Source organism: Corapipo altera, unplaced genomic scaffold (genome assembly GCF_003945725.1).
Source record: "Corapipo altera isolate COAL_440 unplaced genomic scaffold, ASM394572v1 2b, whole genome shotgun sequence".
In the NCBI taxonomy this organism is placed as follows: Eukaryota; Metazoa; Chordata; class Aves; order Passeriformes; family Pipridae; genus Corapipo; species Corapipo altera.
In genome coordinates, this window is record NW_020884874.1 from 23,977,488 (window position 1) to 23,991,112 (window position 13,625).

At 43.3% G+C, this 13,625-nt stretch overlaps 1 protein-coding gene across 2 annotated transcripts; it reads right to left on the bottom strand.

The window, feature by feature from the left end:
- Nucleotides 1-101: 101 nt before the first annotated feature.
- Nucleotides 102-11,132, bottom strand: FUCA2 (alpha-L-fucosidase 2). 2 transcript variants are annotated; one of them, XM_027633243.1, is made up of 7 exons: nucleotides 11,044-11,132; nucleotides 7,351-7,538; nucleotides 5,331-5,670; nucleotides 4,527-4,737; nucleotides 3,042-3,232; nucleotides 1,732-1,840; nucleotides 102-359 (listed from the first exon to the last, which is right to left on the bottom strand). In XM_027633243.1, the coding sequence occupies exons 2-7, from the start codon at nucleotides 7,493-7,495 to the stop codon at nucleotides 219-221; spliced, it is 1,137 nt and encodes a 378-aa protein (XP_027489044.1). In that variant the 5' UTR covers nucleotides 7,496-7,538; nucleotides 11,044-11,132; the 3' UTR covers nucleotides 102-218. The 2 variants fall into 2 exon arrangements, with proteins under 2 accessions (XP_027489044.1, XP_027489040.1); XM_027633239.1 differs by lacking the exon at nucleotides 11,044-11,132 and adding an exon at nucleotides 10,445-10,780.
- Nucleotides 11,133-13,625: the final 2,493 nt, after the last annotated feature.

Below are 13,625 nucleotides of genomic sequence, written 5' to 3' on the forward strand. Positions count from 1 at the left end.
TTTTCACACAAGTTCAGAGAAGCAAAAATATATTCAGAGGATCAGCTATCTCATGGTAGACTTCATGTGAAGTTTGTTCCATTCCTTTATAACAGCCTACCTTTCATAAAAAAAGTGAATTTATTGGTGTTTTTACAGGCAAGTAAGTTCAAAAACAGTGATGAGAAACAGCAAAACATCAGCATTCCCTGCTAGCCAGGTCTCCGGCAGAGTATCGCTCATTTTATGGCAGTCAGTTGTAAAGTCCAGCCCCACTGGCATGGCAATTGCTTAGGAGTTAATTGAGGTAGAGCTACAATCAGTCCCTTTTCTCCCAGTGCAACCCATTTCAGCAGTTCCTTGTAGCCAGCCAGCTTTACCTAAGATAGAAACATACACTATAATTAGAACAATGCCTTTTCAAAGTGCATATAATTGCAATATTAACAAAATAAATATTGATCTATAGCTACCTTTCTAACCAATTATCCTTAAATGCCACTTACCAACCAAATGAGTGATAATTATTAAAGGTAATGGAGAAATACTTGCAATGTCGAAATGGAAGTACAAGTAATAAAGCTAGTCATGTTGGGTCTTGAGAGGTACTTAGGGCTGTAGAAGGTAAACAAGCACCTTTCAGAAGTATTTGGGATGGGACTGAGGTCTAAGCAGGGATCTAGGTGCTACAGTACAGAGCTTTGTATCACCTATTTCTGAAATGCCTGCTTCCCATGGTGGAACTTGTAGTCTTGAAAGAGTATCACTGTTTCTTACAGAGTGCAGCCAGGTACCTCAAAAAAGCTGACCTGAATAACCCCCTCCCACTAAAAACACACAAACAGGTTTATGGTGACACACTGTCTAAGGCAGCTGGTGGCATCCTGGAGCAGCTGAAGCCCAGTCTCTACCACTGAGGAACAGTACTCTCTTGTGCACGTGGAGTCCAGCTGCATCTCCAAAAGTCAAGATGCATCTCCATTACTTTTCAAATTACTCTTTCTTCCTTATCACAGAGCTATCTTGGCACCTATTAGACTATTTTCACATGAAACTAGACCAGAAGCAGTTCTAATGCATTTCAGCAGCTAATGGACATGAAGCGCATGAGACCAGAACAGAGCTAAGCCAAAGCGAATCTCCCTCTTAAATGCATAGAGTTGATACCAACTTCTGCTTCCATTGGGCCACACTTCTTTCTAGAGTAGGTGTGGCATCAGTGTCCTCAATTTCTGACCTCCACTTGGTGGAAGACGAACATCTAGGGTCACACTGACTTACTTTTAGCCTCTCTGGCCAACAAAAAACCCTGTGTGCATTCCCTCTGTGCAAGGCTTTAACTTGAAACAACTGCGCCATTACAGCAACTCCAATATCACCAAAGTCACCAAAGTGAGGACAGCTACTTATAAAGCAAAGTCATGCCAAGCTAGAGTCTACACAGGAAACAGGAGAAGCAGCACAGTTTTTTCCCTGCTACTTGGCCTCTTCATGATTCTTAGTTTGCAAGCTAAAACATATCCCAGCAACATCTCAGTCTAACTTGGTTAGCTGGAGAAGAAACATCCCACCGGAAGCACTCACAACAAGTCGGTCTGAGAACTAAAACAAATATTTTGCTGGATCTCTTCAACATACTCTGTCCTAAGAGGTATGCATTCCTAAAGATGCCAGAAACTTAAATAAACATGATGGAACATGACAAATCCTAGAGGGAAGAGCACGTGTATGTGTGTGTGCGCTGTCTTTTACCTGTGTTTCTCCAAGCTTAGCCTGTGGCTCTCCAAGTTCCAGAATGCCAGAGACTGGCCAGTTAAGGAAGACAGCACTGACTGTCCCTTCTTTAGGGTTGAAAGTGTACCTGGTTGGAAATGGGGAACAGAAATGCATGTCAGTTTTTCCATGTAAATTTTCTGAAGTGCTACATAAGAGTGTTTCAAGATTAGAAAAACAGATTTGAAAAGTCAGCATTAGTTACATTTTCACACACATAACCATCTTTGCAGATGATTTATACCCTTTAATAAAGTACTGCTCCTTGAAAATGTGTTCCAACAAACTAGAGGTAATGAAAACTATTAACTGAATTCAGAGGTAAACATCTGTAGTAACTTTAGTACACATGTAACTCTCTGCTGCTCAGCCATATAGGAAGGAGATACTTGCAGAAGGGGAATCCTTAACAGAGAATTGTAGGTTATATTCAGAAAAACATACTAATTCACATCTATACACCAACATATGCACTACAAAAATTTAACAAGTATGTCCAACAATAGAGCTTCCACCTTGCATAGCTAGTTTTTGAAAATATTATTTTCAGCATATACTATCTGCACTATTGCCATTGGAAATCTTGTGGCATACCCCCGAAACATACCTTCCTCCTTCCTTCATTTAGTTACAACTTTTTATTGCTCTTAAAAGTGATTTTACTAAACAGTCACCAGTTCAGCATCTCCTGGCTAGAGCCAGATGGCCAAATTTTACTGGGAACAGGAGTAAAAAGGCCCACTGAGACAGAGAAGAGGGACAAGACCAAAACCCTGATGGATCATTGAAGCGTTACAGCAGCTACAAGTCACAAAGGCTGAGAGGAGTCCAGAAACCAGCTGTATTTAGTGACCAAACAATTGCTGTTATTTTCCCATGCATTTTTACCTTAAAAAAATGCAGAATATGCTAGACTGGTTTCTAGTTTCTTCCTCTCCCTTTTTTCTCTTTAAACATCAAGTATTCCTTTCTACAGATAGACACTTCATAGCAATTTTATATTTCCAGATTTGTATATTCTTTGTTTCTGTTGCCAACTACACTAAGAAGCACAAGATCACTAAGGAAACGTTTGCAGTCTTCCCTTCAGCCTCAGCATCATTCCCACACTACAGTCTCTACCTACAGCTTTATACATACTTCTGTGTGCAGTTACTTAAACTGACAAAGGGATTAATTTCTTCACCACATACAAACTAAGATGGTGACTTCTGTAGCATCAAGTCATTAAGAATTTCAAAGTTTCACATACATTGGTGCTGCTTTACATTTTGATTCGGTAACCTTACCACACTTCTGGTGTGACCGAGTCGTTCTGTGCTCTCCATGGTTTTGTTCCATAGATGGCCTCTCCATTGACCTCCAGCCAAGCACCCATCTGCCTCAGGCGCTCCTCGAATATAACAGCGATGCGACCATCGTGAGTGGGCCCGATATTCATCAAGAGATTTCCCCCACAAGACACTGTTTCTACAAGTTGCTGAAATGTTTTTCAACACACAGAGCATATGATTACGACTAATGAAATCACACATCTGAAGTACTTTCTAAAGTCTGCCATGCTGCTTCAGAACTATGAACCAAATGAATCAAAATAAAATTTAAGCTCCTGTAAAACAAAGCTCTGATGACAAGCTTTACATCAGAAAAAAAGCCCAAAATATGTTCTCGCACCAATATATCTGGCTGAATCTACATTAGAATCAGATCCTACACATTTTTAACGTTTTGACTGCTGCAAGAATGTCATGAGGGTTTTACCGATAGAACGGACAGATGATTTCTTTGCACCAAAGTAGAGTAAGGCTAACAATTGCCACTTTACTGAAGCTTAGAGAAGCAACTTCTTCTGTTCTTCCTCTGTTTGATGCTCTCCCTGTTTTACAGACACATCTGTAAAACACCAGGAAGCCTTCTACAGAGTCTGTAAAATTTGTGTTCACATCCACACTGCCCTCCACAGATCATGGACTGAGATGCACAAATCAGAGAAACACAGCTGGAGACAAGCTGCTGAATGAATTCAAACCTTTTGCTTCTGAAAAGAGGTTACTTCAGTTTGTAATTGTCTTTTGCAAGGACAGTACTAGAAACAGATTTAGATTAAGCAACAATAACAATCAATCTCCCCCTCACTAGCTGAATTTTGCAATTAAATGCATTTTTCTGAAAGGCTGATCATCTTTCTTTCATTCAGTTTTCCTAAGCTTCACATCTTTTTTAATATCTTAGACTAACAAAGGGAATCAATATTCTACTATGACCAGCTAATGTTTACCTGTATGTCTGTACAGAAAGTTTCTTGCTACAAGGTAAAATGACTATTGAGTCATAAACTAGCTGTAAAGGGGAAAAGATGTAGCCTTCAATCAGGAGTTCCTAACCAGGAGCCGTGAAACTGCAACTGTTTGCTTCTCATCAACTTAAAGGTGCAGTTACCAGAAAAACTTAGTGGAAAAGGTAATTATGAGACTGTCCAGATCAATCCTCGGCCAGTTACTCATAGGGGAAATGGCTTCTAAGAAACTCACTGAATTTCTACTAGATAAACCTTTCCCTTAGTAATTTCTATAAAATTATTAAGAATTAGAAGGACATTCCATCCTGTTAGGCTGCAAATGAACAAAATGGTTTATTATTTCATCGATTCATTATTCAATTAAAAGAATACTTTTTAGATAGAGACAAGTACACAACAGAAATGTCACACTGCTTAATATAAAAACTAGGAGAGAGAATCGGAAGTTGCGGGCAACTCCTCTGCCCCACTGTACCTTCACCAAGTCCTCGATGGTGAGGTAGTCACTGAGCTGCGCATCCCTGCGGTACCCCCAGGACCTCCTGTCGATGGTCATACAGTTCTCCCACTTGTGAGGCAGGAGGTGACCGGGGTTGTACCGGTCACTGCAGGTGTAGTAGCCGCCGTGGGTACAGATGCTGCCAACTCCCCAGCGGTCATTGGTTACAACTGTGTCTCGGACTGGGCTGGAAACAGAGAAATTTTATTATTTTTGTTCTGTAAAACGCAGTCACAGCCAGCGTAAACCCTTCCCACACACACCCCACCCAGACACTAACATTTTGGATGACTTCTGTACTACTCATTTAGAGATTAAGTGCAATGTGAGGAATTCTGTTCTCATCCTTTCCTAATAAAAGGTCCAGATGGGCATTTCTTAAGAAATATGTTCCAGACTTCTGTAGGAGCTCTGCCAGAAAACAACCTGCATTTCACATCCACTGCCAGATGTTCAGTCTACAACGAAAACAATGTACCTATATTCTCAAACTGTCCTTCTATTCTGTTTCTGTGCAGCAGAAAATATTTAGGAAAGGCTGTGATTATACAATACCACCTTAACTGATTAATTTGCAAATGTGTTCCAAAAATATGTAACAGTCTTTTTCTAAAGCAAGCTTTGATAATTCTAGGGAAGACCTGAATTCTGTGTTTCAGGAAAATGAATATTTTGTTAAGTCCTCTAAAGTAGAGGTAACAGGTTCCATAAAATAAAGTGAAACAAACTAGACAGAGAGCAGAATTTTAGATAGGGTGCTAAGGCAGTATCATTATGTACCTGTCATTATACAGCCAAGCCAAGAAACCAGTGCTGTTCCAGTAAGTATCTGGAGCATTTCCACTCCCATCAGACCAAATTATTTCTGGCTGGTACTTGGTCACAATTTCATAGAGTTCTGGTAATGATTTACTGGTTGGAAACTTTCTTGTCTTAAAGACATTGGTGGCATCCTCAAGGAAGAGAGGATTAAACCATTCAAACAGGGAATGGTATAACCCGAAATGCAAGTCAGTCCTGTTTCTAACAGATGCTGCTAGTTCAGCAACAAGATCCCGCTTCGGTCCCACATCAACAGCATTCCAGTTCCAAGAATATTTGGACCCCCACAAAGTAAAGCCTGAAAAGAGAAAAATTGAAGGATAAGAAAGAGAAGAAAAAGAGGGGAAGTTACAGTTCCTCTTTCTGGAAAGTGGTTTGGAAGTGTGTTGCAAAAAATAATAAAAATTATATTTGTAATAATATTGTTATTGTGGTGTAAACTGTCCCTATCATTGTGCATAAACAGATTATAATAGTCATAACATCAGAATACCATGCCAGATATGTTTATGTATTTTTCTATACATACACATATCCTAAGCAGTTCTGTACTGCTTAGGATAATTATTCCCTCTCTTTAGTTATTCACTTCATTCATATGTCCCAATTAAATTAACTAGATGATCTTTAAGGCCCCTTCCAACACAAACTATTCTATAATTCTATGAAATTAACCATAAATACAGCAGCTTTTGAGGCATATACGTTTTTGAAGAAAGTATCAATGTGAACTGTAAATACACAACTACTGGAAGATAAAACTCTCAGCTGCAGCAAGCACAAGCTATCATTTGCATTCAAAGACTCTCTTCTGTTTCCCTCTTATGCAAATGTTCACTTTTCATTTGTCTTGGTACTTATAGCAGCTCAATCAACTACTCAGTACATGTATATAAGCAGAGTGCAAAAACTCCTGAAACAGATTTTAAAATATCAACATTAAATATCAGGAGTCAGGAGGGATTTAACATTTCAGACATCCAGCAATCCTAGCACAAGCACTTAAAATACTACTGCACTGCAGACTCAGACCACTGCCAGACAAGCTACACTCTCACCTTCAAACTGCTTTAGACTCACTGCCTAATAAATCTTGTGACATTTTTGTGAACTGAATATACACAGTTGTATCGACTAGACAAACAAGCTAAAAATTCGTGCCCAAGGCTACAGGACAGACTAAATGAATCACTATTCTTTTGAAGATTCTTGGGAATTTCACCACAGGCATCATCAAAATCAAAATTTATGTGTATCAGAGCTGAGATAAAAATTTACAAGTCACAAGTTGCCAGTCTTGAACCCACATCTCCCCAAAGACCAAAACCATTCATTAGCTGTACTTGTCATATTGTATCCTATTATACTTTATTTGATACCAGATTTCCTTCCAGCCACTTTCTTTTTCTTTATTTTCCTCTGCAAAGCACCTTACAACTACAGTGCTAAAAATCAATTGTGCCTGTAAAGCTACAGACCCAGTTCAAGGTTTTGGTTTCTGTGAGCTACATCAGGAAAAGCTATATACCTTGTGAACCTTCCTAACTCTGAAGTTGACTCCCAGAACATACCCCTAAATTCCTTACAGAAACCTACTCGTTAAGTGCCTGCATACAGCAGCTCTCCATATGTTGAAGAGTGCAGAGTTCACTTTTATGGTTCTTTCAGCAATAAATTGCATTATGGCTACCGCAGGAAGCTCAGTTGCCACCACCACTTCAGGCTGTCTCACCTACAGCAAGAAAACAGTGGCACAATTTATTTCCTCCTATGCAAGCCCCATGACCTCAGCTTCCGTGTAAGAGTCAGGAAAACGACTGCACATTTCTTGGGTAGTTTTTTTCCTCTTTGGCTGCAGTAGGACAGGTAAGCTTGCCTGACTTTCTCTATCTATCTTAGCAAGCAGTAAAGTCACCTGCTTTTTTCTTCTGTTGACAGAAATGCAACAATTAGTAACATTCACAAAGCTTCCACTTACCTTCATGATGTTTTGAAGTTAAGACAACATATTTTGCACCCGAAGCCTTCAGAATATCTGCCCACTGGTTAGGATCAAAGAATTCTGCTGTAAACAGTGGCCCAAAATCTTCATAACGGAAGCCAGGTGGGTAATTGGCCTCCATAAATTTCACATAGGGCTCTCTCTTTTCCTTCTGCCAGTACCACCTACAAAATACAGAACAAAACATGTCTGCTAACGTATTTTTAGACAAAGAAAAGAGAGTTGAAATCATCAGCTCCTATTTGAGTTAACACTGAGAGGCAGAGGCATTGGAAGTACACGACACTAGCAATAGGACAAAATTGTTCCAGAACAGTATTAATTACCAAAGATTTGCTTTTCTCTATCCTATTTGTTCATGCTCTACATCTTTGAAGCACTCCACTTTGAAAAGGTCCCAGGATTTCATTTGAAGCAATGAAAAAAGCGGCTACACTTTGAGAATGGAAAAATGACAGTCTTGGTCAGTACCCAAATCCCAAAACCATACTAGAGAGCATGCACAGACAGTCCGTGTAAGCAGCCCATGTGGCATGAGAAATGCCCTTTTTCTGAAAAAATATGATTCATCCTCCTCAGGTCTCACACCTCAGCCAACAGGTACCTCTGCTCTGCCACCCACATTGCAATTCCTCCCACCTACAAACATGTGGACCAGCAGCTTTACCTTTCTGACAGTCCCAAGTCCTCTAAACCGAATGCAGTTGATTGACCAGATGCCCACAGTCCCAGGGCAGGAGAGAGCTGTGACCAGTGTGCTACAGCCACTGCACAGGTGAGGCTCTGAACCAAAGGCACCCTACTAGAAGCCACGTCCTGCAACAAAAACCTGACACACACTTAAAAATACACCTCTGTCACAGTCTCTAACATGCAGCACACATCTACCTACCAGGGCACTTGGATTTAGCAACTAGAAAGAAAAATAACCTCATGATCTCTTTTTGCCTTCCACCTGGCAAAAACAGGGACAGTTTCTATCCTCTGCTTCCCCAAGACAGTGACTGGTATTGTCTCTATTCCAACTGGGCTAGTCCACAGCAGGGCTTGGAGCTCTGCTCTGTGTTCAAGGTTGGTCTCTTGCCCTCATCATGAGCAGAGATCATAAATTACCAATAGAGCAATATTTATTTTCAACTTGCTCCCTTCCCTACTGAGCAATGAAAGAGGAGCTTCAGAAACACCACACAACAGTCCTTACTGCATAAACAGCCTTATTGCCAGACACCTTCTAAGAACAACATATCATGTGACTGCTAATACATACGAAGAAAAGGGTCTGGAACCATTCACCTTTCTGCGAATGAAGCCAAGCAGCAAAGATCCTGTTCTAGCAAGAACATACATGAAAACAGATAGTAAGTGAAGGAATAAAACAGGCCAGAACCTAAATGTTTGAAGTATGTTTCTCTCTCCTTTCATGAGCTGGACTCTGACCTCAGTTCTTTAAGACATAGTAACTGTCTAGATATTGTTGTAACCTTCCCAGACTTCATCATAAACTGACACAACCTCTGACAGCCAACAGGGAAAAAACTCCGAAGAAAGAGCCCAAGACAGCTTTTCTCACTGAAAGAATGGAGGGGTAAAGGGAGGGGAAGAGGGGAAGGAACACGAGGAAAAGGGAAAACAACAAAACAAAAACAAACGAACACCCCCCAAAAAAACCCAACCAACCTCTGATTTCAAAGTATGTAATTGCATAAATAAACTGTAATATCCTTGCTTCTCTTCCTTTATCATGTGGTTTGCTAACATGAGCACTTCCACGCTGACATGATTAGATTCTAGAAACACCCTTACCAATGCCATGCAGCTGCTGACAAAGGACCTCAGTCGTCTGACTGCACATGCTGCTAGAACGCCTGAAGCAGCTCTACACCCACACCTGCCTAAGGATTGGAGACTCCAAGAATATAAAAAGCAACTTCATCAACTACATTAGAGAGTTTTGAGGTCTTTTTAGAACAACAACAAAGACCAAATGCTTGATCTTGAATCTGTGCACCACTATCAGATCACAGCACTCAGACTGAGGCTTGAACCCAAACCTAGCTCTATCACCCCCCCAAAAGTAATTTCTTAGTAAATGGAGTCTGCCTTAAAAAACTGCTGAAATCCTTGAATATAACTCTGAACAACCCAAATATTGTCAGAAAACAGTTGTTTGTTTAGATCTATATTGGTTTGTTTTGTGAATATTGCATTTAAGGTTCACCACAGCTCTGCCACAGAGCTGCTATCTTCATATTTTAAATGATAACGTGACTCACTTGAAGTCACACAGGAAGTACTTGGTAGAGCGTGGAAAGATGAAGGCAGAAATATGCTTACAGCCAAAGGACCTGAACCAGTGAACACTCACAAAACAAAGGTTTTACTGAGCCTCTGAACTAAAATTACTTAAAGGATCAGAGCCTTGGACTCTTTTAAGCAGAAAGCAGTCCTGAATAATAATAATAATAAAGGAGAAGAAAACCATAAACAGCACAAAATGTGCACAAGAAAACGGCAGGCTCCTTGCTAAGTAAGGGCAGCAATGGGTTCCTGCACTCCCCGCAGTGCTCCAGCAGCTGTACCAAGCTGCTCCAGGGGATGGGAGAACCTCAACGCCTGTTCCCACAGGGGAGAACCCCTTCATCCATCCCTTCAAGGTGGTCCTGGAGAGATCTCCTGCCACTCAACCAACCACCTTTTTCACCAAGAGCAAATCACATCTCTCAGCTCTGTGAGATCTCTCCTTAATTTAGTTTCGTCAGTCAAGGTATTCAAGTTTCAGGTCTGAGCAGGCAGAAGGTCGGACACACCAGAAACACTTCAAACTGTGCTTCCTTCGAAAAGGCGCCATGGAGTCCTTGGCCTTGGCCGGACACAAACCTCTTCCCACACACCTGAGCTCCAGGGTCAGCCTGCAGAGGGGCTCTAACCCAAACCTCCGCTGTACTGGGGTGGACACACCCATCCCCGCCTGCCCTAGGAGCTGCTTTCCAAGCAAACCCCTCGGACCGCTGGCACGACCCGTCCGCGGCAGCTGTTCCGGTGCGACCGGACACCGCTCGCCGCAGCTCACCAGAACCACTCGCTGCCGAAGCTGGGCACCGAGAACACGCCCCAGTGGATGAAGACGCCGAACTTCGCCTCGTCAAACCAGGCGGGCAGCGGCCGGGCGTCCAGCGAGCCCCAGGTGGGCTCGTAGCGGGGCCGCGCCGGCAGGAGCGCGGGCAGCCCCAGCAGCAACAGCGGCGGCAGCAGCGCGGCGGGGCCGGGCACCCACGACATGGCGGAGGCGAGGCCGCGGGAAAAGGGCGGCTCCGCAGGGCGGGGGTCGCGGCGCTGCTCGGCCGGGCCGGGTCAGGCCGGTGGAAGGGGGACACGGGCGGGGCTAGGCGGGCTGTCCCCGCCCCAGCGTCCGCCCCGCCGGGCCCGCGGCCCGCCGGCCGGAGTGCAGCCGATCCGCACGGCCCCGGGTGGCGGGCCCTGGCTGTGCCCCGCCCGGCGCTCAGCCGCCACCGCTGCCCCTGTGCGCCTCCCTGCCTGCCGCCCGGGGTCTTGTCCCCGTCGGTGCCGCTTTATCTGCGTGCTCGATCACAGATTGCCCTCTGGATTTTAAGGGTTTTAAGAAAATGAAGTAATTGGCTTCTGCCTCGGCCGGCATCCCGCCGTACTTCCCTCGGGCCCCCGCGGCTCCTCCCCTGGGAGCACCGGCCTCCCCGCAGCACTCGCTCGAAAGTTCCTGCCGGGGTCTGCTGGATCTACAGCCGGATCCAGGGCTGAGCCTTGGATCTGCAGCCAGAGTCTGCTCCAGAGGCCGCCTCGGCAGCTGGCTGCTTTTGCCCTTCCCGCCTGCTTCCGTCCACGGGCTCAGCTTCCCTGCCCTTCCCAGGAAGGACAGCGTGTAGCATTCATCGCTCTGCAGCTCCTTCCAGCCGACTTGTACATGGTGGCTTCCAGGGTAGAGAGGTGCCCCAAAGCCTGTCAAGGAGATATTTCTTTGATCATTAGAATGGCCTGTGCTGAAGTGGTCTCGATTCAGTAGATGAAACTTGGCGTTTGTGATGCGGATAACGGGTGGCAGGCACGTACGTTAAAAGATGGATCATCCAGCAAATTAGTTGCCAGGGCTGGTGCTTGTCCAGTCTTCCTGATGCCCGAATTCTGTAGTTTTGCTTCAGCCCCCAGACATCATGGGACAGCCTTTGTAAAATAATTTGGTTTAATCAGCAAATACGAATGGAAATGTCTTTGGCAATGTCGTCAGAATAGCTGAAAATGAATGACGAGGCAACTGAATTAATCTCTCCCCAGCTGGGAAGGATGTATACTTTACTGCTGTTCTATGGAAACAGAGCTTCAGTTTCCAGAGCTATTAACCACAGTTGTTATATCTAATTCAAAAAATGTTTAAAGGGCTGTGAAAATAGGATGTGTATGATTTTGTAATATTTTCATTTATATACCTTGATGAATATATTAAGTTACAGGCAAGTAAAAACCATTGTGACTTCCATGGTATTATTTTTTCTGACTGACTGTTCACATTTCTCTGATTTACAAAAGCACTTTGATATTACAATAGGAGCCTCTTCATATCTCTTTTACATTCAGTGTTGACCGACTTTATGTCTTCTTTTGCCTTCACCCTTTTAGATGTCACTTTGCTCCTCAAAAGGAATCTTTAGATGCCTTGACCACTTGCTGTGGTATCTTTTCTAGTTTATCTTTCTGTTTCTTCATGTTCTCGTTTTTGATCACACCAAAGGATTGCAGACACTGAGCACCTCCTTAATGTGGGAATTTTCAAGCATACATTCTGAACAGCACAACAAAGTTACAGGTGCTCTGTGGCTCAAAATGTTTGTAAGGAAAAATGATTTATAAAAAGCTCAGGTGTCTGACCCAAAGCTCACTGACCTGCCATCAGGTTTGGAGCAGGAACTGTGTATTTCAATAATGAACTTAATCACATCTTCTAAACTTAAAAAAAAATAAATGTGGAAAACAGTAAATAGCAGTCATGAGTACACTTCTAATTAATGCTTAGACAGGTTCAGAAAATGTCATTAGCCCACATTTCCCAGTGGGGGAAAGTCTTCAGTGTACAATCACATCTGTAATGATGCAAGCTGCACAGGGTAAATAATAAAAATAGCACATTGTAAGATTTTGTGAATAACACAAGACTGGTGTCAGCAGCTGCAAAAAGCTCTCTAAGTCTGGGTACAGTGTGCCTGCCTGTGTGATGCTGAAGCCTCTGGGCTCCCATGGGAGCGTCTGTAAGCAGGGAGCTCACTGCTGTGCCCTTCCAGGGGAAGCCCCTGCCTCTCCCTCTCATAGCACAGTCCTGCTGGGAAAGTTCTGTGGCTAAGGAAGGAGCAGGCTGGTCTGTCAGCAGAGGGAAGGAGAGGGAATAATGAAGGCAATTCTCTGGGAGATGCTGTGCAGAAGAGACCTTTTGACCTGACTAATGGCTGACATACGAGACTCCTGTACTGGATCGATTGCTTGGACAAAGGATGCTTGCCTGCATCGTGTGACTGCTGGGAAGACTGCAAAACCACTGTGCCTGGGGAGCTGTGTGGGACTTGGCGTTGAGAGGAAGGCACTTGCTTGCCTGGGTGGAAGCAGAAACCAGAAACTGAATTTCACATGGACACGTTTCAGACTTGATAGATTTTGAGTCAGACACGGGGAGTGGTAGTTGGTAGTTGTGGCAGTTTAATACAGCCTGAATGCAACTTTCATGTTAGATAGCTGGATAATGCAGCACTGGACGCGTTAAAAATATGGGGTGCAGTCCTGTCTGTCTTTGCCATTGTGGCTTCAGGACAGCAAGGATTTTATTCAAGGTAGAATATAATATGATTTACCTGTAAAAAGCAGTATAAACATTAAATATCCTTTTAAAGATGCATCTTGTTGTAGAAGTGTTTCTGTAAAATACCAGAAAATGAAAGCACAGAACTTGATTTTGCTTCTGCTTAAGTCTGTGTGACTAAGGCAGGAGAGTACCTTCCTCCATGAGTTAGTGGAGTAAAGCAAAGCCTCTTGCGTGCAACCTAACCTTTAAGAAAGATAGGGGGGAGATGTTTGACTCATCGCTCTCCTCACTCTTTTGCAGGGGTGCGATGCCTTGTGCAACCTCCTGGTTTTGCGGGGGGAGGGCACCCTATTACACAAAACAGAACTGGCAGTGTGGTTTGCTTGGCTCTTTTTAACTGACTCTTTTTCTTTTTTTTTTTTTAAATGACGGG

Coding starts and splice junctions, on each gene's coding strand:
- FUCA2 (XM_027633239.1), bottom strand. CDS start 10,653: ATGTCGTGGGTGCCCGGCCCCGCCGCGCTGCTGCCGCCGCTGTTGCTG. Junction 7,539..10,444: donor TTCGGCAGCGAGTGGTTCTG/GTGAGCTGCGGC, acceptor TGTATTTTGTAG/GTGGTACTGGCAGAAGGAAA. Junction 3,233..4,526: donor CCATCGAGGACTTGGTGAAG/GTACAGTGGGGC, acceptor AAAACATTTCAG/CAACTTGTAGAAACAGTGTC.